At 34.6% G+C, this 23,510-nt stretch overlaps 1 protein-coding gene across 1 annotated transcript in view; it reads right to left on the reverse strand.

Moving 5' to 3' along the window:
* Positions 1-2,082: 2,082 nt before the first annotated feature.
* The window catches only part of SCN7A (sodium voltage-gated channel alpha subunit 7), a 96,154-nt gene continuing 74,726 nt past the window's right edge, over positions 2,083-23,510 (reverse strand). Inside the window, exons 18-25 of the mRNA XM_038001981.2 lie at positions 21,067-21,240; positions 18,982-19,089; positions 14,591-14,869; positions 11,676-11,729; positions 11,154-11,291; positions 8,744-8,848; positions 8,195-8,465; positions 2,083-5,156 (exon numbers count right to left, since the gene is read on the reverse strand). Coding sequence (XP_037857909.2) covers positions 4,090-5,156; positions 8,195-8,465; positions 8,744-8,848; positions 11,154-11,291; positions 11,676-11,729; positions 14,591-14,869; positions 18,982-19,089; positions 21,067-21,240 — 2,196 coding nt within the window. The 3' untranslated portion in view covers positions 2,083-4,089. The remainder of the gene's footprint in view (positions 5,157-8,194; positions 8,466-8,743; positions 8,849-11,153; positions 11,292-11,675; positions 11,730-14,590; positions 14,870-18,981; positions 19,090-21,066; positions 21,241-23,510) is intronic.

Here is a 23,510-nt window from a genome sequence, read left to right on the forward strand (position 1 = left end):
GTTGTCATTTTTCTTTCCCTCACATGAACATATCCTAGATTCCAACTCTACCATCTCATGCCATTTTTTGAATGCTTTTTGCATAAACATACAAGTAGAGAGACTTGGGGTTTATGGACTCTATTTTTCACACTTCTATATTTGCTGTTACTTCAGCTTAGGATGTCATTCCTCATTTTCATCATCACCTCCACAAAATCCCATTTACTTGAACACTTAGCTCAAGATCCAGCTTTTCTGCTAAGTTCAGTAAGACTTTCCACTAGCTCTTGGTGAGGATCTCCGTTATTGGAAGGGAGTTAACAAATAGTTCCAACATGGTGTTTTGTCACACTAAGAGATGACTTTTTAAGGATAAGAGCAATCCTATTTATCTCTAAATTGTTGTGCCTAATATCTAGGAGGTGCTCAACAGATTTTTATAAAAGGACAAAATGGAGGGAGAAAATAAGGAAAAAATGGTGATAAAATTGTGTATAAATGTGGACTGCAAACTTATGGATCATTTGAAGGTGTAGACTTTCAAAGAGCCTAGGCTAGAATCCAGGAGTATAGGGTTATGCCACCTGGACAGTGAGTAGAACCTGGGGCTGGAGTTGAGATAGAATTCTTTGAGCCAGTGTGTGATTATAAGTAATTGAAGACAGAGGTTTCTATACGGATGAGGAGATGATTAAGTGTCTAACCCTGAAAGTTTTAGTTTACCAAACATAAAGATGAAAATTTCCACTTGTGAAGACTCATTCACTGGAGTTCTTTATTGACTGGAGTTCTTTATTAACTGGAGTTCTTTATAGCTAAGAATGCAGACCCAGAATTTATGGAAAGGAACAGATAACAGAAGAGAAAGTTCAAAAACCAAAGAGGAAAATAAAACATGTCTGAGAAGGGATTTGAGGTGTCCAGAGTAATTCTACTCAGATTTTCTAGCTGATCTCTGCAATAGGAATTTCATTGTCTCCTTGGCTCATATCTCTTTATCCTCCAGCATGAAGAACTGTAAGCTGGATGCCCCGGTCTCATCTCTGTGGTGGACTCTTCTCCTTACACGTGCCTGTGTGTTTAATAAAATCGCTTCTTTAATTGATAAAGTCCTCCTTTTCTGCAGGGGCCCACTTTACTCACTTCATCTCTGATATCCAACACAGAACCCATTATTCCTTCCTATATGTGTATTACAATGTACACTCATAGTATAAAAATTATCACATATTAGGATAACCAGCTGCATAGTTATGTTTCCCCTCAGTAGTCAGTAAGCTCTTCAGTCTCAGATATATCTTTATCTGAATAGGATGAGTTTACCTTTAGTATTCAGCATTCACAAAATATTGAATTTTTCAACTTCTGTAATTTTCTCTCTCGTGACGTCCCTTTTTTCAGGGAATGTCTCTACTTTTAAAATTCCCTTCACTAAATGGGGAAAGTGGGACAGAGGGAGATGGAGAGAGAGAGAGAGAGAGAGCGAGGGTGAGTGTGAGAGAAAACATATCAAGGTTCTGTAACTGGACCTGGTTTAGAGTCCTGGCCGTTTTACTTATAAGGTCTCTGCCATATAAAAACTTCGTGACCTTTCTAAACCTAACTTTTTTCACTCATGAACTAAGAGTGATCACTTCTTCATGCATGATAAATACATAGGATAAGGCTGGGCATAGGAGTGTGCTCAATAAATGGTAGCTGTTACCATTATCTTTAAAACAATTTCAAGTGTATTATATCTATTAATGAAGCACAATAAAATTTTTGAAGATGCAGAAATTGATAAATAGTAGCGTACCAATAAATTTAATTTCAGTATTTTCTTCCAGAAAGCAAATTCTAATAACACGAAAATATATCTAGTAAAATTATCATTATAATTTTGATAGAAGAGTGATCTTTTTATATCTTGTTAATGTGTAGGGGTCTCTGGTAAGCTTACTAAAATTTGTTTTACAAAATTATGTGATCTAAAGAGAGCACAACTGTTTCCAGTTTTAAGCCTGAATTAACAAACTTCAATGTAAAGCTTATTTTTAAAAAGTATACTACACAAAGTTGCCAACATGATTTATCAAATTAAAAACAAACATAGCTTAATGTGGTTTACAAGTTACATTTATTATTTTCTATAGTATCTAAAAAGTAACATATTGTTAAGACTTTGTTAAAAATAACTCTTTACACAGCTTTTGGAAGCTAACTGGCAAACAAGGTTTACAAGTAAAAGACATACTTTTCAAACTAAAATCAGTTTGTTGTCTTTATGCAATCTACAGAAGCAAGTTATGATTCAGTTTCAGTATCTGAAGCAGTTTCCACAGTAAAGGATTCCCAAGAAATACAAAACAGAGAAGCTTAGATAAAGCACCAGCTGTCACATTTTCACCAAGTCAACACTGGTTCCTCACTGGTCCCCATAACATGACGGAGAGCAGGGGGAGAAAGGGAAGGAACACTTAAGAGAGGAAAAAAACACCCTGAAATTACATTCATTTAGGGCATCCCCTAAAGGCATCTTGGTTAGGTTATTCAATTTCTGAGGGGCAAAGAAAGATTATAATAATTAAGGCTTGAGATCATGCATTCAGAATAAAATACAATTACTGATCCATAAATTATACGGAATGTTACATAACATACTTAAAGGATGACATTTAAATCAATAACATATAAATTTTCTTTCTGAATCTTTTAGGGCTTAGCAGGCTCACTGAAATCAATCTTCATACAGTCGGAATAACTTGCAGAATCTCAAACTACATGGAAGTAAATGACTATATTTATATGAATAAGTCAAAGGACAACTATTTATGTCTATATTTAAAAAATAATTTCAATAGTGAAAACTAATGTTTAGGATTTTACAGTTCTTTGAATATAAAACATTTTATAGAGTACTGATGTATATGATAAGATTAAAAACCTTGAAAATGTAAATATATAAGGGAAAACTCACTTGTACATACTAATGTTATAAAACAACAACAAATTTAAACTTTTATCTCCTAATTCATAGTTCCCATAGTTTGAGTGACCATTGTCTTTCTCTAAGTTATAAAGAATTATAACATACGGTAAAAAGTACCTTCAAGTTGCCACAACTTCCCAGTTAAGGGTCAAGACACTGTGAGAATCCCTGTACATAATGGTAGCTCTCAACTCTTCTAATTCATATTTAAATATACATTTGTCAGATCTTATATATTTAATGTTACATTAGAAATAACTGGTAAAAATACATCAATTTCATAATAAGGTAAAGCTTGAGTCTATTAACATATTATCTATTATATCATTTTAGTAAATGTATACTTTTTAAAAAAATAGGTGGAAATGAGAAGAAAATGCAAAAAAATGTAGGCCTTAACTCTCCTTTATGCTTCCTGTTTTATGAATCTGTCCTGTTCGAGCGCCAGAGCTTAGGTGGAACTAGCCAGAGATGAGAAACCAGGAGCTCGAGCACAATGAAATCCTATTCATTCCCCGTTCCAAAATGAAAAGAAAACAAGAACATACAAAAATAAACATAGAGCTTCAACCAATCTTTTTCAAATGCAGTTTTAATCAGCCCAAGAATCTCTGAGGCTGATCTCAAAGGCACTTTCTAAAGAACTGCTCTCTCCTTTCTTCCAATTGGCATTTGTCTAGGCAAGTTGATGATTTAATAGCCGGTAGCATTTCACCATCCCACATCAGGAAAGTATTTGCTTACTTGTGAGTCTTAATAGTGGTGACTTGAAGCCCATTAAATTATACATAAAATATAAAAGAAAGCCCCTGCTGCTGCTGATCTCTATCACCACTTCCCTTCATTCCCTAGAAGGCACACATCATATAAGCCATGTAGAGAAAACAAACATGAGATTGTCAAATGGCCACTTTAACCCACTTTAAACTCACGACAGCAATATTAAGGGTTCTCTGGATTTGTTAGATATAATGCTAAAAAGTGAATTGGCATGAAGTCTTGTGAATATGAGCTTAATTACCACGGGTTGTAAAGAATTGATTATTATCTCTACTTTTTCTGATCTTTTATTCCTGGCTTAGGCTTTCAACATTTTCAGATATGTGAAGAAATATGCAAAGAGGTGGTAAGTGGGATTAGATCTGGCTTTGAATAGGTGACTTTTCCTTAGCTTTGTCAAAATAGGCACCTTCTTTAGTAGCGTGAACATCTCTATCATCATCTATCATATGAATGTGTGATGTATTTTTGTCATTTCGCCTCAAGCGGTAATTTTTATAAGCACGTTGAATGATGGTTGCTGAAACTGCCTCTTGTTTTCGTTTCAAAGTAGTCGTAATTGGCTCACACGTGATCTTAAAAGGGTTGGCTAACAAAAACCCTGATTCTATTTCTGAAAGAAGTTTCTCCATCCTCACATCTTGACCCATAACTCTCTTTGTAAAAGCAAGTAGGATATCGAGGCAATGAATTCTGTCCCCAACAGCCATGGGGAGGTCCAAAGCAATGAGCTGGCCCTTGTTTGGTTTTGCCATGAAAAGAGGAGGATCAAGAGCAGCTGCAAAATCTGAAAGCTTGCTAGAGTCTATGTACTGGGTCCTATCAGGATCAAACCTTTTCCATACCTGAAAGAATTTCCTAAAATCATCTTCACTCAAGGTCTTGTTTTTCTTCTTAGAAGCAATATTTAAAAACTCCATGACAACAACAATATACATATTTACAATGATCAGCCATGATATGAGGATATAACTGACAAAATAAAAAATCCCAACAGAGGGGTTCCCACAATCTCCTCTAACTTGAGTCCCAGGGTTAATTTTATCAGGATCACAGTCAGACCATTTACTGTTGAAAATTGCATCAAGCATCCCATCCCAACCAGCAAATATTGCAACTTGAAAAAGACAGAGCATACTGCTGCCAAAGGTTTCAAAATTAGACACATCATTAATTCCAGCTTCTTTTTTAACATAGGCAAAATTGTACATTCCAAATATGGCATAGATGAACATGATCAGGAAGATGAGAAGAATGATGTTCAATAATGCTGGGAGGGACAACATCAAAGGAAGCATCAGATTATGAAACACCTTTGGTCCTTTTCCAAGACGCAGCATGTGAATGATCCGTGAGAGAAGTATCAGTTGCACAAATGAAGGAGACACAAGGTAGGATCCTACTGTCATAGGCAGACATAGTCCTGGGGGTGGGAAAAGATAAAGTAGGCTATACAATTATTCAAACACAATTGTATTTTGAGTACTATAAATTATTTTACACTTAATCGTTTTTCCCTATGTTTTATTAATCCTTTATTGATCCCTTCCATTTTACTAATCATTCTCATTTAACAGTTAGTATGTTGAAAGTTTGGGTCAGCTAAACACCAACTGTATCAATGCTTAGGGTATCTAGCTAAATTTGGAAGATTATTTTTCTGTAACATAATCTAAGAGTAGTACAGATCAAGCAGTTGTGGAATTACAGATGACCTGATTCTGTAATGTAGGACAATAGTCATAATTTTTTATTGCTATTGGATCAAGAAATTTTTTATTGCTATTGGATCAAGAAATTGGATCATAAATTTTTATTGCTATTGGATCAAAAATATGTAACTTTTATTGAATGCCCAATAAATATATCACATCAATATGCAAAGATGAATGACATGATTTCTGTCTTCGGGAACCTTATAATTTAGAAACTAGTGATAGACATTTAAAATAATTATAAAGCAGAAAGACCTAATTGGTAAATATAATTACAGAAATGTCTGGCATTTCATGATTCATAGATTATAATTTAATTTCTTTATTTCATAAATAGTACTGGGGCTCCAGGAACTTTAAATATGAGTTGAATAAATAAGTCTTTCTTTTTTAGAACTTTTTTGTAACTGTGGTAGTTAGATGAGGGAAGTATGGCAGTGATTAACACAAGAACTATCAAACAAGTTAAAATTATAATTACATTAAAGACATGTTCTCTGGAAGTATTAGACAGAATGTAGTTTATTTTGAGTTGAGAAGGTAGTGGAAGGAAGAATCCCAAGAGACTTCTAAGTGATACGGTAGGTTTGTTGAATCTGGAGGAATCATGTCTCACATTTCTGTTAAACTTGGTCTCTGCCTAAGATAACATTTCTCGCTGATGTTCTATCCTATCAATACCCTATCTCTATAGTGCTTTAGTGAATCTTCTACTCTGACCTAAATTCTCATTTCCCTTCAACCCTCCAAATTCTTTCATTACGATGGAAGTATCACTAATTTGTGAATTAATTCCTCTGCATTCTCATCACTAATTTTTTAACCCAATCTCTTTTTTTTTAGGGGGGGAGGTTCTTTTTTTAAATTTTGTTTTTATTTCTTCTAAAAAAAAAAACACCAGGATACATGTGCAGAACATGCAGGTTTGTTACACAGTGATACATGTGCCATGGTGGTTTGCTGCACCTATGGACCAGTCCTCTAAGTTCCTTCCCCTCACGCCCCACCCTCCAACAGACCCTGGTGTGTGTTGTTCCCCTCTCAGTGTCCATGTGTTCTCATTGTTCAACTCCCACGTATAAGTAAGAATATGTAGTGTTTGGATTTCTGTTCCTGTTTCAGTTTGCAGAGGATGATGGCTAAATCTGGCTCTATCTTGAAGCCTCTATTTCCCTTGCAACCCTCGCAAATACAGGGAGCTCATTCTTCCCCACTCCACTTTCCTCAGATTAGAAAGAAAAAATATATATCTTTCTTTTCAATATGATTTCTGGTCACTTTTCCTTCCTATTATCTTTATAAAGAAAGAGATTTTTGACACTGTGGGTCATGCCATTCAGCTATATCATTTTCTACCATTCCTTGGCTCTATAGTCTACTCAGTCTTCATTCATATTCATTGAATACTTCAATAACTGACAATCTCTCTCATTTCACCTTAGCATCTACCATCAACAATCCATTTAAAAGCTACTTTCTGTCTTTGGTCTTCTCAAGTTATTATATTCTTCTCCATCATTTTACAAATCCACACTTACAATCACATTCTGGACCCAGGATACCTTGCCTTCTGAAATTTCAAATTCAAACTGCTTTCTCTCTGACTGCAATTGCTTTTCGTTCCAGTTCTCTGATGAAGTCCCCTTCAGTCTTACAGGACTCTAATTCCATCCTTCCTCTGCCTTCTTCCTATCAGCTCCCTCCTGTCTTCACATACTTTTCTATCAGTTTTTCTGATAGTTTCTTCTTTTCTGAAACTTACGGTTTTTTTCAGTAGTTAGTTGCATTGTTTCCACTATCAACTGAATGAGTGAATATTTGGAAGCACATCTGGGCAAACAGTTTATCTACATTTTCTACTACTCAATACATAGAATAGTGCTTGATGCAGTAAACCTAAATATTGTTCCTACTCTCATGGAACTTACATCATAATATGTGTGTTATGGGGAAGCAGACAAACTTCTCTCTGCCCGAAACTCTTTGACACTAAATTCTTTGCTTGGCTATCTCCTTATCTGAAAAGTCTCTAATTAGATTTCACGTCTTCCATAAAGTTTTCTCCGACCTCTACTCACTGATTAGGTGACCTCCTTCTGCTATGCTGCTGCAGCACTCTGTGCCTTCCCTACCATAACCTTAATAGCACATATTAAAATGTACTGTTTAATTATCTATATCCTTTAATAGACTGTAAGCTATGTGTACACAGAAATTATACCTATCTTGTTGACTAAATTTTTTGCATATAATACAGCCTTTATTCACAAAGAGAATTATATTTATTAAATAAGAGAGAGATCTCCTAAGTAAGAGAAAACAAGCAACAAATTTATTAAAGCCTGAAACTCTAGTATTGTATAAGTTATAAATAGTTTTAGAGATTAGAGGGAAGGAAATAATAGCAGACTTGAAAGGTTACATCATTCTAAGGCATAAAGATCTTTCTAGTGTCATCTAGAAAATTAATGTATATTACAGAATGAAGGGGTGACTAAACATTCACCTGGTGGCTTGTGATGCAAAGTCTATGTTATTAGTCCAAGAAATATTTTTGAACATCTTATCTCTATCAGGCATGGGTGGTACATGTATGAATACAAATGTGAAGCATTCCTGTTGAAAATAAAAGAAGATCCCTATCTGTTTTGCTTATTAGGAGACTATATTTCATGAGATATTTAGTGTAAGAGCTTGCTTGAATTAATATTATTATGAATAAAAATTTGACTAAAGAAAATCTCACCTGTGATGGAGAAAATAACCACCATAAAATCAAAAATGTTCCACACAATGGTGAAATAAAAACAACGGAGAGCGATGAGCTTCAGTATACATTCCATAGTATATAGCATAACAAAAATTGAGTTAATCCAGTAGAGAGCAATGTACATTTCTAGACTCTGACCATCAGTGTCTATCATCATGGCTATTGCTTGGAAACATATAAGAACCATAACAATGACATTAAAAACTTGGCTTGTTACCAAGTCAAAAATGAATCCTTGGAGTTTGTTCTGTGGGTAAAAAAACAGGTGTAATAGTCCCATTAATAGGATACATATACATATATATGGTCTTTATACTCTACAACTTTCTTCCCAAAATAAACGAGAGTGTGAACCTAAATTTTTGTCAAACTATAACATATAGTAAAAACAAACAAACAAACAAAATGACCATGAAAAGCTTTGTTAAGGGATGCAAAAATTTTGTCAAAAGCATTTAAGGCTTTTAAAATAATATATAAAAAACACCTCCATTGAAATTTCAAAAAATCTAGACATTTCCTTACTCGTGGGTGAGGTACTGGTCTTTGAGAGTCCTCATACATTAACTTCTTCAGCCTGCGGTACTGTTTTCTCTGTTTAACTGTAATAAAGATATTTGAGCCTCCCAGGTAAAGAAAGGAAAGAAAAATATATTAAAATAGCACTTAATCCAAATTTTCCCTTATATTAGTATGCATTTTAAAGACTTGGCAATTATTGATTTACTCTTCTAAAGAAAGGCTTAACTGCAGTGAATGAAATCATGTTTGAACATGTCTGACTTTCTGCCCAAAAATCCATAAAAAGCACATACAGAATACACGCCGATAGTGACAGAAATTCAGTAATCTCTAAGAGCACTCTCTTAGGGAAGCGTCAACTCTATTTTCACATAGGGTTGTAGAAGAGGACAAAGGAGAAACAGCAGGGGATATTTGGAAATATTTACTAAGAAAGGTTGAGTTCAACAGCTAAAGGAAAAGTTGATTTGTATCTTTTAATAAGCACAAATAAACAGAAATGATCATATGTGATCATTTTTATATGACTGTATATTGCTTTATTTTTCATATACTATCAGAAGATTTTTTTTACTATTATTCCAAAAGTACCTTGTGCTTGCTTCTTCATAGCACATTTGAGGACTTATTAATTTTTGTGTTTATAGTGCTAATTTCAGTATCTTATGTAATATATGTGAAGTGAATAATGTCATGTCCTAGGAATTAGGAATTGTTACTGCTCTAAATCAGGACTTGCTCGCTTAAATTGGTGGCAAACACCAATTCGAAGCCTAGAAGCAAATCTTAGTATGTTATCCTACAGGGTTGATATTCATAGAAAGCTGAAGCATTCAATCAAAATCACATTTGATCACTCAGCTGTCTACTCCTATTTCATTGGTGGAGACTCAAGAGTGATATAAAGTAGTCCCCCCTTATCTGAAGTCTCACTTTCCACAGCATCAGTTAGCCATGGTCAACCACAGTTGGAAATTATTGCATGAAAAATACTAAAAATAAATAGTTAATACATTTTAAATTTCATGTGGGTCTGAGTTGTGTGATGAAATCTTGTGCCATCCTGCTCTGTGGAGATTGGAATGTGAATCATCCCTTTGTCCAGCATATCCCTGGACACTCATAGACTGAGTGGACATCCCTTTGTCCACTCAGTCTATGCCACCCACACATTAGTCACTCTGCAGCTATATCTGTTATCGCAGCGACTGTGTTCAAATAATCTTATTTTAATTAATAATAACCCCCAAAATGCAAGAGAAGTGATGCTGGCATTCGAATATGCCAAAAGGAAGCTGCAAAGTGCTTCCTTTAAGAGAAAAGGTGAAAGTGCTTGACTTAAGGAAAGAAAAAAAAAAAATATATATATATATATATATATATATATATATATATATATATGCTGAGGCTGTCAAATCTATGGTATGAATGAATCTTCTGTCCATGAAATTGTGAAGAATGAAAAATAAATGTATGCTTGATTTGCTGTTATACTTCAAACTGCAAATGGCCACAGTGCATGATAAGCCTTCGTCATGGAAAAGCCATCTTAACGTGAACAGAAACATGTTTTGATTTACAGCAATCAGGTTAGGTACTACCCTGCAGTTTCAGACATCCACTGGAGGTCTTGGAACAAAGTCCCCTTGGATAAGGAGGGTCTACTGTACCAGATTTTACACATGGCTAAAGTTTGATTACATGGCTGAAGATAAAATTTCAAAATTAAACTATTCTTTCCTTTGACTTTTTTGGAAGGCTTCCCAAAAGAGATTAGGTGCCTGTGTAAAACAACTCGACTTACATGTCTTTTTAGTCGTTTGCATTTGTGGAGGCTCTGAAGGAAGTTGCTTTTTAGAAATGGCATGAAACAGTAGTTACTCAATTCTGTCTCTGAACTCTGTCTTATCGGGTTCAAGCACTCCTACTTAGGCCACCCAATTAGGATTTATGACTCTCTCTACTTCTAGCAGAAAGGACTACTCTAACTTAGAAAGATGTCCATGCTGGCTGACTATGAAGGCTTTAAATATAACAGTGAGTAAAAGAGTGCTTTTTTTCTGGAACTCTTCACATATTTGTTAAGATAGAAAATTTTACATACAGTATTTATTTTGCAGTACATCACTATTTTCAAAACACTTGTAATTTTTACACAGACACTTATAATTTTTAACTTTTAAACTTGACTGTGTAGTACATATTTTGGATTTAAAAGTCAATGTAAAGATGAACATTTTGGCAATGTTCATCAAAGTGCAGGAACATTAATCATGATTTTTTAAGATACATGTCAAATAAAAATGACATTAAGCTGAATCCAAAGCCAATTATTTGAAGCAGGGCATTTATATATTTATGTATATGCCTGATTTCCTCAGACATTGGATAAACAAATAATATTTATACTTATCTTTATTTTATGCTTGTTGAAATTATCAATAATAACACTAATCAGCATACTCAGAGGGAGAAATACTCCAAATATAATAAAGTTGATAAAGTAACAATACATGTAGATGTTGACTTCAAAATGAGGCTGTATATTTACCTAGAAGTTTAAAATAAGCAAATTATTGATATCGGCTTTTTAAAACAAGTTTTATAAAACAATTTATGACAAGAAAACCCAACAATGCTACCTAAGAAACTGTTTTCTTTTTGCTCTTTGGCAAAAGGATATCATTGCTTTGTATGAATGTTAAAGTTCATTTCATTCATTTAACCATTGTTGCAAAATCTGGTAACCTTTCAAATGAGCCTATGGGACCTCAATCATTGTATATAATAACTCTGGAAGAATTTCACTGCCAATGAAATATCCAATCTGAAAAGCATTTAATTTCTATTCATTATTACTGGTGTCCTGTGCTCAAATTGCAAAAATGACTTTGCTTGTATCCTAACAATGACTTTAAAATGATATTATACTTACAGCAACAGAATCAATTGCTGAATTCATAATAGTGATCCATCCATTAAATGTTGCCTGTAAAAATGACATGCATTTAAAATTTATGCTTCCTGGCAAATAAAAAGTAAAATCTCAATCTGTTATTCGTGCACTGAAACATTTGGCACAGGTTTGCCACACTTCCATATACTGTGTCATCGGGATTCTCAACATTTTCATTATTATATTGTCTGTTAACAACTATTGCAAGTACTTAGTTTATTTGTAGTAACAAAATATTTTAAGATAGTATGACTAGAAAAAGATAAATAGAGAAACAAATACATAAATGGTAAATAAATACATGCGACCATGTGTCATGGTGACTTGTAGCTGCTATACATTTTCTTTTCTGTGAGAGACATAAGAGGAATTGTTCAACTCTTCACATCTGCTGGATACTGAGTCACTGAGTAGCAGTTCCTCAAAATGCTAAAGAGATAAAATGTAGCGACTTGGATTGGACCAAATAATTATTACCTGTGATGGTTAATACTGACTGTCAACTTGATTGGATTGAAGGATGCAAAGTATTGATCCTGGGCATGTCTGTGAGGGTGTTGCCAAAGCAGATTAACATTTGAGTCAATGGGCTGGGAAAGGCAGACCCACCCTTAATCTGGTGGACACAATCTAATCAGCTGCCAGCAAATATAAAGCAGGCAGGAAAATGTGTAAAGATGAGACTGGCCTAGCCTCCCAGCCTATATTTTTCTCCCATGCCGGATGCTTCCTGCCCTCAAACACTGGACTCTAAATTCTTCAGTTTTGAGACTCAGACTGGCTCTCCTTGCTCCTCAAGCTTGCAGACAGCCTATTGTGGGACCCTGTGATCATTGATCATGTAAGTTAATACTTAATAAACTCTTCTTTATATATATATGTGTGTATGTATATATATTCACATATATATCCTATATATATATATGAAGGAAGTGGAGAAGCAAGTAAATTTAACAGACGAAATACAGATACTGGCCCAAACTATTTTTACCACCACTGATCAAGTTATGGGGTAATGTATTAGTCAGGGTCCCCTAGAGGGACAGAACTAATGGGAGAGATATATATATATATTTTCACACACACACAAAATATACATAGAATATATATTATTATATGGGATAATATATAATGGGATAAATAATATATAATGGGATATATAATATATATTATTATATAGGATAATATATAATAGGATACATATTACATATATATAATAAGATACATATATCCTATTAGTTCTGTCCCTCTAGGGAAACCCTGACTAATACATTACCATATAACCTGATCAGCGGTGGTAAAAATAGTGTGGGCCAGTATCTATATTTCCTCTGTTAAATTTACTAGCATCTCCACTTCCTTCATCCAATGGGGCAGGGACGGTATTTAACTTTTGTCTCTCTTTTTTTTTTTTTTTTTTTTTTTGAGAGAGTGTCTCACTTTGTCACCAGGTTGGAGTTCAGTGGCATGATCTCGGCTCACTGCAACCTCCACCTGCCAGGTTCAAGCGATTCTCCTGCCTTAGCCTCCCAAGTAGCTGGGACCACAGGCGTGCGCCACCACACCCAGCTAATTTTTGTATTTTTAGCAGAGATGGGGTTTCACCATGTTGGCTAGGATGGTCTTGATCTCTTGACCTCATGATCTGCCCACCTCGGCCTCCCAAAGTGCTGGGATTACAGGCATGAGCCACTGCGCCTGGCCTATCTCTTTAAATTAGCCTAGTGTTGTATGTTGCAGGAAGTCAGGGACCTAGAATGTAGAACTGGCTGGAGTCACGGTAGAGGAACATAAATTGTGAAGATTTCGTTTTAATATGGACATTTATCAGTTTCCAAATTAATATTTTTATAATTTCTTACGCCTGTCTTACTTTAATCTCTTAATCCTGTTATCTTCATAAGCTGAGGATGTATGTCTCACTGGTACCTCAGGACCACTGTGATAATTGTGTTAACTGTACAAATTGATTGTAAAACATGTGTGTTTGAACAATATGAAATCAGTGCACCTTGAAAAAGAACAGAATAACAGCGAGTTTTAGGGAACAAGGGAAGACAACTATAAGGTCTCACTGCCTGCGGGGTTGGGCAAAAAGAGCCATATTTTTCTTCTTGCAGAGAGCCTATAAACAGATGTGCAAGTAGGGAAGATATCACTAAATTCTTTTCCTAGCAAGGAATATTGATATTAATACTCTGGGAAAGGAATTCATTCCTGCGGGGAGGTCTATAAACAGCCACTCTGGGAATGTCTGTCCTATGCAGTTGAGATAAGGACTGAGATAAGCCCTGGTCTCCTGCAGTACCCTCAGGCTTACTAGGATTGGGAAACTCCATCCTGGCAAATTTTTGGTCAGACAAGTTCTCTGCTCTTGAACCCTGTTTTCTGTTAAGATGTTTATCAAGACAATATGTGCACTGCTGAACATATAGACCCTCATCAGGAGTTCTGATTTTGTCCTTGTCCTGTTTCCTCAGAAGCATGTGATCTTTGTTCTGCTTTTTGCCCCTTGAAGCATGTGACCTACTCCCTGTTTGTACACCCCCTCCCCTTTTGAAATCCTTAATAAAAACATGCTGGTTTTAAGGCTCAGGTGGGCACCATGGTCCTACCAATATGTGATGTCACCCCCGTCGGCCCAGCTGTAAAATTCCTCTCTTTGTACTCTTTTTCTTTATTTCTCAGTCAGCTGACATGGAAAATAGAAAGAACCTACACTGAAATATTGGGGGCGGGTTCCCCTGATAGTTGTATGTCCTATTACATTTATCTACCAATTGCTAAAATATTTTATAACCAAATGTATTAATCACCCACATTTTGTCCTTTGCATTCAACCTACAATATGGATGAATATATAATTAGTAAGGAAAAGTCAAAAGTGTACTTACTACTTGAAGCAGAGAAAGGAAACCATTTCCAACATTATCAAAGTTCATTTTTGCATTTTCCCATGGCATGGATTCATTAAACAGAAGGCTTTCACACTGACTCTTATTCATGACTTCAGATGAAGGAAACCTTTCTCCACTCATTGGGTCAATGCATTCATAGAATCTGCCAGCAAATAAGTCTACTCCCATGATACTAAAAATCAGCCAGATCATCAGGCAGACAAGAAACACATTCAAAGTAGGTAAGGTTGTTTTGATCAAAGCGCTCACAACCACCTGGCATATATAAAAAATGTAAACTTTAGATAGGAAATCTGAAACTGTTTAGTTTTTGATCAGTTTGAAAAATACTAATTGATATAATGACATATTTTTAAAAAACCTTAAAAGGCTGTATCTAAAGATTTAACAGCCCACTTGCTGGTACTGGAATAACCTAAATAGCAATTCAATTTTTATTTAGAAAATACAATCAAATCAGGCCAGGCATGGTGGCTCATGCCTATAATCCTAGCACTTTGGGAGGCCGAAGCGGGTGGATCACCAGGTCAGGAGATTGAGATCATCCTGGTTAACATGGTGAAACCCCTTCTCTACTTAAAATACAAAAAATTAGCCGGGCGTGGTGGCGGGTGCCTGTAGTCCCAGTTACTTGGAAGGCTGAGGCAGGAAAATCACTTGAACCCAGGAGGTGGAGCTTGCAGTGAGCAGAGATAGCGCCACTGAACTCCAGCCTGGGCGACAGAGCCAGACTCCATCCAAAAAAAAAAAAGAAAATACATTCAAATCCAGATATTCTTAAAATGTTTGTGCTAAAAAAAATCATTAAATGACAATAGAGCTGATTAGTACAAATACTAGAAAAATAATTATTTTGCTGACTCAATGTGTGTGTGTGTGTGTGTGTATATATATATGCTTATTGATTTCCTGTATTGTGCCAGAAATGATCATTCAAGATAATTGAACCCATGTGTATGTATGAGGTTATCTTAAAATGTATATATTATACATTTTAAGTGAAATAGAATATGTGAAAGAGTAGTCAGGGGAATCAGAAGACCAATAGATTGTACTGTCAATGAAGCCAAGGGAAGAGATTGCTTCAGGAAACTAAATGGGTTGCTGTACTTCACAAAGATTCAATCATCACTGAACCATTTGGTGTCACTGGTGAATCACTCCAGAGTAGGAAGCTTGGGAGATGAATCCACCACCTAAACTTGAATACCAGCAATAATCTATAATCACTGTCATTATTTCCTCAACTGACCTCACTCTTTAAAATTCAAATCAGAATTGTATTCTTATTACTCCACTGAAGCTGCTAAGGCAAATGCAAATCAGTTGCTATATCTAATATAACAATATGTTTTACTATTTCCGCTACTTATTTTTCTCTTAGCTTCTTTTTGTTTGCCTCTGTGTGTGTGTGTGTGTGTGTGTGTGTGTGTGTGTGTCTGTGTGTGTGTTTGTTTGTTTTTTGTTTTTTTAGTAGACACAGGGTTTCACCATGTTGGTCAGGCTGGTCTTGAACTCCTGACCTCAGGTGATCCACCCACTTTGGCCTCCCAAAGTGATGGGATTACAGGCGTGAACCACTGTGCCCGGCCTCTCTTTATTTTATACTTTTGCTTTCCCTTTCCTGACCTTCTTTCACTTTCTTCCTGAGGCACCATTGATTCGTTTTCTACCATTCTAACCTTTCCTTCCTTCAGTCATTACTAGATACTAATACTTTGGCCTGCATATTCTTGCTGATATTCCATAGTTGTCTGTCTTTGAATTAATATTTTGGCTTTCAACTATGATTTCAGTAACACTTTTATTTCTAAAACTAGATCTTTTGTTAATACTTTTAAATATTTTGAAAGGTCCATTAATGGTTCTGCTAAAGAAAAATGCTATGTCTTTTAGAAAATCCACATATAGTGAATAAAAAGAGTGGATATAATTGACACATATATTTGAAAAGTAGACAGCACCTAAGATCTTAAACTTAATACATAAATCATTAATTTTATAAGCATGTAGCTTCCTAATATACTCAATGATATATCTTCAGCGATAATTTACAGAACTTCCAGAGGTTGAGATGAGGCTTCAGGTCTGAACCCGACTTTGCTCTAAGCCTGGCTACTGTTTTCCTGACCTTGAATTGTCCACAGCCTTGTCTCATTGCCATTCTAATGAATGTACAGCATTAAATAGTACAGGGCCTAATTTCTGACAGAGTCAGTTTCCCTGGCAAATCTCTTCCTGCTTTTCTCTAAACTGGGGCAGACAACTTGCTGATTGTGTTACTTTTTTTTTTCCTCCCTATATGTCTAAACTTATTAGGAAAAAGAATTGGTATTATCTCGTTTTTTGAAAATAAAAAAGAGTTTGTTTATTTTAGCTACATACTTAGGGGTGTGTGTGTGTGTGTGTGTGTGTGTGTGTGTATTTTGAGTAAATAGGCCCTCTGTAGTTTACATGTTAGAATATTCTATAATGTTTTCCTATCACTGAACAGTATTTATACTGGAAAGGTGGCTGTCTTTTTTTTTTTTTTTTTTTTTTTTTTTTTGAGACAGTCTCACTCTGTCACTCAGTCTGGAGTGCAGTGGAGCGATGTCGGCTCACTGAAGCCTTGACCTCCCAGGCTCAGGTGATCCTCTCACTTCATCTCACCTCAGCATCTCAAGTAGCTGGGACTACAGGTGCATACACCACACCTGGCTATTTTGTATTTTTTGTAGAGACAGGGTCTCACTGTGTTACCCGGGCTGGTCTCAAACTCCTGAGCTCAAGCGATCTGTTCGTCTTGGTCTCCCAAACTGCTAGGATTACAGGTGTAAGCCACCGTGCCCAGGCTGTTTTGTCATTTTAACTTCAACCTTATTGAACCATTCGACCACCTTATTTTCAGCTTATTTTCCACCTTATTTTGGTTTAAAAGCACTGGGGAATATCACCACCTTGTGGATCTTCATGATATGGTTAATGAAGTCTGTTTCTTAAGTTATTATATGTTATAATTACTATTTTAGATTTTTTTGTTTCTGAAGTGTATAATTAGGATTTTGCCACATTTGGAATTTTTATGTATTTACCACATAATCAAAATATTAATGTCCCAACACAAATAAATCAAATGTATTTAACAAACAGATCAGGCCTAAGCACTATTATTATGAGTCAATGACACATTTGTATGAATTACAAGAATATTATCAGGAATCATGCACTAAGTATATATATACAAATATAATTAATGTACTTAAGTACTTTATACAATCATATAAAAGTGAAATTATTTAAATTTCTCAAATTATTTTTTAAATAAAATACATATTTTTAATTACTTATATTTCTGTTTGTATGTATAATAACCACTCAAATTTTGAGAGAAAAATAAACATTTGCTTTTTACCAAGTGGAAAGAGTTTAAGTGTTATGGTTTCTTAATCAATAACAGTTTAAATGTAATATATAATGTATAAAATACAGAGATAAAGGTTAAACGTTAATAATTTTCTCACTAGGTTCTACCATAGCAATGAATATGTGATATGAGGTAGTAAAGTGGTAGACTGGTATAAAAAAATCTATGTAAATAAAAATGTAAAAATACATAAATGTATTATAAAATAAAGTAAAAGGTACATTTGAATATGTTCTGTCATTTCTGTATACAATGGGTCACTGTATAGCTACATACTTATACTACTTGTGGTGGTCAGAGACTCCATTTTTTTTCTATTAGGTCGAGCATTATGCAATTTCCATTTCAGGTACAAAAGATTGAACACCGGCCATTTTATAATATTCAATCTATTTTCTTTACATTGTTCAGACACTGGCCATTTTATAATATTCAATCTATTTTCTTTACATTGTTCAGAAGAGGTTTTAACACGTGAGTGATGAAGACAGGACATCGCTTGTGATTGTGACATTTAAAAAATTAAATTTATCTTAAAATTCAAACTTTTCTTTCATTCAGTGAGTAACCACTTAGGACATACAATGTTTGTATAATTTTAAAGTTTGTTAACTAATCCAAGTTTCATTTTCTAACAACTGTATTTTTAAAATGGAGACAATTTCATTAAAATGCATATGTATATGGGGTAGAAATATACTTTTAAAACTATATTTTCTCTCTCAAATACTAGTTTCTTTTACTTGTCTGTGTTGGTTTTTATACTTTATGAGGAATAAGAACGTAGAATCTTAATAAACGTACCTATTCCTCTCTGTTTCTAAGCAATGAAATGTAAGGTTTTTGTTGTATTAATACTGTTAAAGGTACAAACGAGAAGAAAACAAAGCTTCCCAATTTGTGCAAATTTAGTAATTCCAAATAAAAATCTGTAGATATAGCTTAGAAACTTATCTCTTACCTTCATTCTTTCAAATTGAGATAGAACTCTGAGGGGCCGAAGGAATTTCGTGGAAATAAGTGGTTTTAGTTCCTCCCGAGTTTTGCCTATTAAGCTAAGACAAAACACCTATATATTTTTTTTAAAAAAAGTGAATAGGATTCTGTATTAATCAATATAACATGTAAAATAAAATAAACTTTGCATTTATTACAACAGATATATACAACAAAAACTTACCAGCAAATTTGTGAATTACTTTTACATATATTTCAAAATACATTAATCATCACTTACAGAAAGTTATAAGAAAATCGTTTAGTGTTAAAATCACTTTAAAAAGATAAAACTAAATTATTTTCTGGCAATAAGGAATGTATTTTAGTGAGATAAATAAAAGTTATATATTTTATACTCTCTATGATCAACTATTTATAGTGACATCTGTTTTTAGTTTGAAATTAGATTAAGAATCAGTTTCATAATTACTTGTAATACAGTGATCGTATGCAGATATTCATTAAAACAAAATAAGAAACATATTTACAAATGCATTCATATACAAATATGGTTAAGACAATATACAAGATAGGCTTTCAGAGGATAAGCATCAAAGAAGATATGAATATTGTTAAGTCAAAAGTACACACATTACAAAAAGTATAACCAGATACAAAGGTAAATTTTAAAAGTAAATATATTCGAGGTTAATAAATGTTCATAAATACTGACTAAGTTGGTAAAGCTAAGATTAACTTTTATTATATCTTCAGATTTTTCTACATTTTCAAGTAAACATTATGAAAATTTTCTTCTTTTTACCCTTTACTAAAGAGATAGCCTTGAAGTAGGCTTTGAACTTTGGGTATTATTTTCATAAGCATGAAGGAATCTGGACACAGAACAATGACTGGGAAACAAGAAGGCGAGTCGCAGGCATAGTATGGTTTGGCTAGAGCAAAAGGCTAATTTGAAAGAGTAAACTTAGGAAAGAGAGGTCAGCTATTTTAAATCATTAATTGTAGGTTGAGGAGCTTCTATCATTATTTATAAAATAGCCATTCATTCATTCAACAAAAATACTGAGAACCTTCTAATATGACAGAAATTGTTCTAGGCACAGGACTTAAAGGAGGGAAGAAAACTAAGAAAAAATTCTACCCTAATGGAACTAACATGTTAGTGGGAGAAAACAGACAATAAACAAAATAAATGAACAAATGGTACAATATTAATAAGGGGTACGGAGATGAAGGAAGCAGACAAAGAAAAGGGAGTACTGGAGTGGTTGCAGTTTAAATAGTGTTGTAAGGAAAGACCTTCAAAGATTTCATTTTGGCTAAGGCATCAATGCCAGCCAAGGTTCCAGTTGGAAGGAAAAATAAGTACACAGGCACTAAGAAGAAAATAATCTTGGCATATTTGAAGTGCTCCATGAAAGTTGGTGCTAGTGGATCAGTAAATAGACTTGGACAGGGGAAAGGGAGCATAACAGAGAATATGTTTGGATTACACAGACACTTGTAGAGCATTGATTGCAAAGATTATTGATTTTACCCTGAATGAGATGGGTATTTATCATAAGATTTCAAGAGAAGTGACATGAGCTGACTTCCATTTCACAACAGTTACTCTGGTTGCTATGTGGAAAACAGAATGAAGGTGTGCAGGGCAGAAGCAAGGACACCACTTTGGAATCTATTGTGGAGATCTAAGTGAGAAATTTGGGGAGCTTGGATCAGCCCCATACTTGTGAACATCATAAGTAGTCTAATTGTGATACATGATTTAAGAGTTAAGCCAACAAAAGAAAGATTTTAGGGTGCTGATATCATCAAGATACTATGCAACAAACTTACATGGTTAGCAGAAAATTCAAGGTGATTATTATAATAATCCAGGAATAAAGTGCTGAACTTTTAAAATTTTGGAATGAGAAGAAAATGATAGATGTTAAATATTATAAACTAAGAAAGGTGTCATATACCAATAATGTAGATGGAGAGGGAAAGGAAAGATATAATAAACTGACAGGAAGTGAAAGAGTAAGACTGAGGAAGAAAAAGTAAATCAAATAGTCTTTTAAATTTTGTTTAAAATACGTACAATAACAACCACGAAGTCCAGCCTGTACCAGCCATTAGAGAAATAGGCTTTAAAACCATATGCCATCCATTTTAGAAGCATTTCCAGAATGAAGATGTAAGCGAAGATCATGTCAGCATATTCTAATAAAATTTTAATTGTCTTTCTCTGATCAATATATATATCTTCAAAAGCCTGTGGGTAAAAAAAATATATATATATAAGGATTAGGTGTAGAGGTAATTTCTAAAAACTCTTCTGACATAGAAGGGAACAAAATTTCATATCTAATAGGCATATGGTGAGCACTGTCAGAGGTTGTAGGCTCAGGGCTGGTTCACTATGCTTGTATTTATTGACACAATCCGTAAGTATTATTATTTGACCCCATGCCTATGACAGACATCATTAATTGATCCCAGAACTAGTTCTTATATAGGCTGAACCTGGCTTCATAATTGTTTTAAATAGCAATCCAAAAATCCCCTCCAAAATTAGTTAATCAAACTTAAGAGATAAAACCTTTAGTCACATCTGATATGAATCTTATCTGTAATTCCAGGTAGCAATTCACAGATACATGCCACTTACTCATAGAGAAACAGATGTGTTTTTTAAATGTCTTTAGAAATCCATAAGGCTATCAGGTAAACCAGTTGAAATACTGAAGATTAATTAAAACTATAATTGTTTCTCCAAAGCTTCTCAGTTTTAATGTCAACCTTAATTTGACTATGGAATATGTAAAGTCTGATCATGTCATTGAAAGCAATTTCATAAATATTTTAGCACTGAAAACAGGCAGGCAGACTTTCAGTATCAATATACGTAAGAGGACAAAAAGTAAGCAAGGATTAAAATAATCTCGTACAAAGAATGATGTGATTCCTTTTTTTTTAAAATTATACTTTAAGTTCTAGGGTACATGTGCACAACATGCAGGTTTGTTACATATGTATACATGTGCCATGTTGGTGTGCTGTACCCATTAACATTAGGTATATCTCCTAATCAAGTGGGCTTCATCCCTGGGAGCAAGGCTGGTTCAACATATGCAAATCCATAAATGTAATCCAGCATACAAACAGAACCAAAGACAAAAACCACATGATTATCTCAATAGATGCAGAGAAGGCCTTTGACAAAATTCAACAGCCTTCATGCTAAAAACTCTCAATAAATTCGGTATTGATAGAACGTATCTCAAAATAATAAGAGCTATTTATGACAAACCCACAGCCAATATCATACTGAATGGACAAAAACTGGAAGCATTCTCTTTGAAAACAGGCACAAGACAGGGATGCCCTCTCTCATCACTCCTATTCAACATAGTGTTGGAAGTTCTGGCTAGGGCAATCAGGCAAGAGAAAGAAATCAAGGGGATTCCAGTTAGGAAAAGAAGAAGTCAAATTGTCCCTGTTTGCAGATGACATGATTGCATATTTAGAAAACCCCATTGTCTCAGCCCAAAATCTCCTTAAGCTGATAAGCAACTTCAGCAAAGTCTCAGGATACAAAATCAATGGGCAGAAATCACAAGCATTCTTATACACCAGTAACAGACAAACAGAGAGCCAAATCATGAATGAACTCCCATTCACAATAGCTTCAAAGAGAATAAAATACCTAGGAATCCAACTTACAAGGGATGTAAAGGACCTCTTCAAGGAGAACTACAAACCACTGCTCAGTGAAATAAAAGAGGACATAAACAAATGGAAGAACATACCATACTCATGGATAGGAAGAATAAATGTTGTGAAAATGGCCATACTGCCCAAGGTAATTTATAGATTCAATGCCATTCCCATCAAGCTACCAATGACTCTCTTCACAGAATTGGAAAAAACTGCTTTAAAATTCATATGGAACCAAAAAAGAGCCCACATTGCCAAGACAATCCTAAGTCAAAAGAACAAAGCTGGAGGCATCATGCTACCTGACTTCAAACTATACTACAAGGCTACAGTAAACAAAATAGCATGATGCTGGTACCAAAACAGAGATATAGACCAATGGAACAGAACAGAGTCCTCAGAAATAATACCACACATCTACAGTCATCAGATCTTTGACAAACCTGACAAAAACAAGAAAGGGGGAAAGGATTCCCTATTTAATAAATGGTCCTGGGAAAATTGGCTAGCCATAAGCAGAAAGCTGAAATTGGATCCTTTCTTACTCCTTATACGAAAATTAATTCGAGATGGATTAGAGACTTAAATGTTAGACCTAAAACCATAAAAACCCTAGAAGAAAACCTAGGTAATACCATTCAGGACATAGGCATGGGCAAGGACTTCATGTCTAAAACACCAAAAGCAATTGCAACAAAAGCCAAGATTGACAAATGGGATCTAATTAAACTAAAGAGCTTCTTCACAGCAAAAGAAACTACCATCAGAGTGAACAGGCAGCCTACAGAATGGGAGAAAATCTTTGCAATCTACTCATCTGACAAA

Source organism: Chlorocebus sabaeus, chromosome 10, assembly GCF_047675955.1.
Source record: "Chlorocebus sabaeus isolate Y175 chromosome 10, mChlSab1.0.hap1, whole genome shotgun sequence".
Lineage (NCBI taxonomy): Eukaryota > Metazoa > Chordata > Mammalia > Primates > Cercopithecidae > Chlorocebus > Chlorocebus sabaeus.